The sequence below is a fragment of the Crocodylus porosus genome, unplaced genomic scaffold, assembly GCF_001723895.1.
Source record: "Crocodylus porosus isolate Cpor-Errol unplaced genomic scaffold, CroPor_comp1, whole genome shotgun sequence".
Lineage (NCBI taxonomy): Eukaryota > Metazoa > Chordata > Crocodylia > Crocodylidae > Crocodylus > Crocodylus porosus.
In genome coordinates this window covers 14,071,051-14,073,850 of record NW_017728886.1, presented here as the reverse complement: position 1 = coordinate 14,073,850, position 2,800 = coordinate 14,071,051, and the positions used below count along the sequence as shown (strand labels likewise).

The 2,800-nt window shown below is 52.8% G+C and overlaps 1 protein-coding gene across 1 annotated transcript in view; it reads right to left on the bottom strand.

The window, feature by feature from the left end:
- Nucleotides 1–2,796, bottom strand: part of INSIG1 (insulin induced gene 1) — a gene marked incomplete at its 5' end in the record, with an annotated part of 18,995 nt that extends 16,199 nt beyond the window's left edge. The window contains one exon of the mRNA XM_019556706.1: nt 2,598–2,796. Coding sequence (XP_019412251.1) covers nt 2,598–2,796 — 199 coding nt within the window. The remainder of the gene's footprint in view (nt 1–2,597) is intronic.
- Nucleotides 2,797–2,800: the final 4 nt, after the last annotated feature.

The window sequence follows — 2,800 nt, the reverse complement described above, 5'->3', positions numbered from 1 at the left end:
GTAAAATGCTATCAAACAGCATCGCATGCTACAGAGAAATCTTTCATGAAAAGAAGAGTCAATCGACGTAGCAAACTTCATTGTTGTCTTATTTTAAGAAATTGCCACAGCCACCCCAACCTTCAGCAACCACCACCCTGACCAGTCAGCAGCCATCAACATCGAGGCAAGACCCTCCACCAGCAAAAAGATTACAACTCGCTGAAGGCTCAGATGATGGTTAGCATTTTTTAGCAATATTTTTTTTTAGTTGTTGCACACTTAATAGACTACAGTATAGTGTAAACATAACTTTTATATGCACTGGGAAACCAAAAAATTCGTGCGACTTGCTTTATTGCGATATTTGCTTTATTGCGGTGGTCTGGAACCGAACCCACAATATCTCCGAGGTATGCCTGTATAGCAAAAAGAAAAAAAAAAAAAACCACACAAAACACACCCATGTCACAGACTGAAAGTAAGCAGGATTAGAGTCAGAAATTCAGAAGTCTATGGTCTAAAAAGACTAATTTATTAGGCTGGTGCAATTAGTGTTTAAAGGCTTTTAACAGACTACAAACTCTAGGAGCTTTTACAGCTTACACAGTGTTTTGTAAAGTAACTTGCCTGAAGACAGTATGTGACAAGACTCAAATCCTGTAGCCCTCGTTTGAATTCCATTTATTCTGACAGACATCTCTTCAGAAGACAGTTACAAAAACTTTCTGTCTACCCCTGCTGAGGGAGCTGATCAAGGATATTATGCTTGGATGCAGCAAAAGCAGGTTCCTTTAAAAACCTTTATATTTCCATGGAGTTCTTACAAAAATAAGCCTGGGCAAATAGAATTTCTTTTCCAACTCTGTCCACATTATATGCGGTTGCTGACATTGTTGTGTCATGGGCACAAAAAGGCATCTAATTAAAGAGTAACTGTTTAAGCAAAACTCCATTATTGGCACCACAAATACCTTCATTAATCAAACTGAAAATGATCTTGGTTCATTAGAACCAACTGTGCTTCTACATGCAAGAGTCTTTTTCTAACCATTAGTAGCACACAAATGCTTATACTGCCAGCACTGTGTTTTTACCTTCAAAGCTTCTCCCCATCGGGAACACCCTGCCTCAAAACAAGACCAACCAAAATATCCACACAAAAAGCCACCCTTCCCGGCCCCAAGAGTGTTTCTACTGGTTTTGCTCTTAAATTTGACCCAACTACTTTAACATCCCCATCCCTTCCTCAATCTCATTTGTACTGTATTAGATAAAAGCAGGGTTTAGTTTCTTGGCTCCAACACTGAAGCTGGCTGCCCATTTCTGTTCCAATTACACAGCAGAGAACTCGTCTTTTCACGGGGTGTCTTGTCCTGACTGTGCTATCGCGCAGCAAGAACCCTTGCTTTCTGGTAGTCACTGAGGCTGGGCTGCAGCTGCTAGGGGGTGCAGAGTGCGGTGCAGGGCAGGCGCCAGACAAGCCTGTCCCACCCTCTTCCGACATGTGACTTCCTTGTTTTCGATTCTGTCTGTGGCATGTTTGCGCAGGCAGCCAATAGCAGCAGCGCCTTGCAACTCACCAGTTCTGGAGGGAGCCAATCGTGCAGCAAGGAGCGGAGACAAACCTGCCTGCCCTGCGCCAGATCCAAACAGCTACCCGACAACAGCTGGAGGAGGCCTCTCCACTGCCCCCCTACCCCACACATCAGGCAGCAAGTTAAGAAAGCCCTTTCATGGGTCAGCTTGCCATAGCTAGCCGAGCAGCAGGGATTTCTGGGCGATCTCTTGAGCCTGCCACGTAGCTGGAGCAGAGTTAACCAAGTGCCTGCGGTGCAACAGCCAGTTCAATAGAGACATACCACCCTAGGAAATTCTTGCCTCTCGCCTGGTCTCTGGAGGATCACAGCTACAGTTACACTTTCACACGCCATACTCTAGCTAAGAAGACCCGCTCCCCCGCTCTTCAGGGTGGGACTATTTACGTTCGTCTAGGGCAGGGAACTCGGCCAGGGCCGGGCACCCCCAGATCCTCTGAACGCTGCCCCAGGATGCCAGGAGACAAGCAGGTAGCGTGCAGGGGCAGGGTCTTCCTGCCTGGTCCCTACTTGCCCCGGCCCTCTCCTAGGAGGTCACAGCTGGGTGCCACCCAGGTCACACCAGCCAGGGACGGGGGAGGGGGGTCCCAGGGGGGCGCTCCAGCTCCTGTCAAACACGTGGCTGCCCAGGGCAGAGGCGACCCAACAGCATCCTCCTCCCTGGGGCTGGCAGAAGAGAGCCCAGGGCGGACGGCTGCAGCCCCCCACCACTGGGCCCCCGCTCCCCGAAGCAATAAATTGCTACCTGCAAAATCCCTGCGCGCCCGCCAAGCCACTGCCACTGCCACGCGAGCTGCACAAGCGGCGTGCAAGGACGCACACACGTGCGGGGCGGACGGCTGCAGCCCCCCACCACCGGGGCCCCGCTCCCCGAAGCAATAAATTGCGACCTGCAAAATCCCTGCGCGCCCGCCGAGCCACTGCCACTGCCACGCGAGCTGCACAAGCGGCGTGCAAGGACGCACACACGTGCGGGGCGGGCGCTGGCCCGGCCCGGCCCGGCCCGCGCCCACGACTCACCTGCGGCCGTGCCGCAGCACGGGGGCACCCACCAGGCGGAGGAGAAGAGCGTGGCCATGACCTCCTCGGGGAACAGCGTCACGTTGCGCTGCACCTGCAGCAGGTTCAGCACCAGCGCCATGAAGGCGCCCACCGCGAACAGCACCAGGCTGCGCTGCACCAGGTGCGGGCTCCAGCGCGGCCGCGCCTCCGCCGCCGCCGCC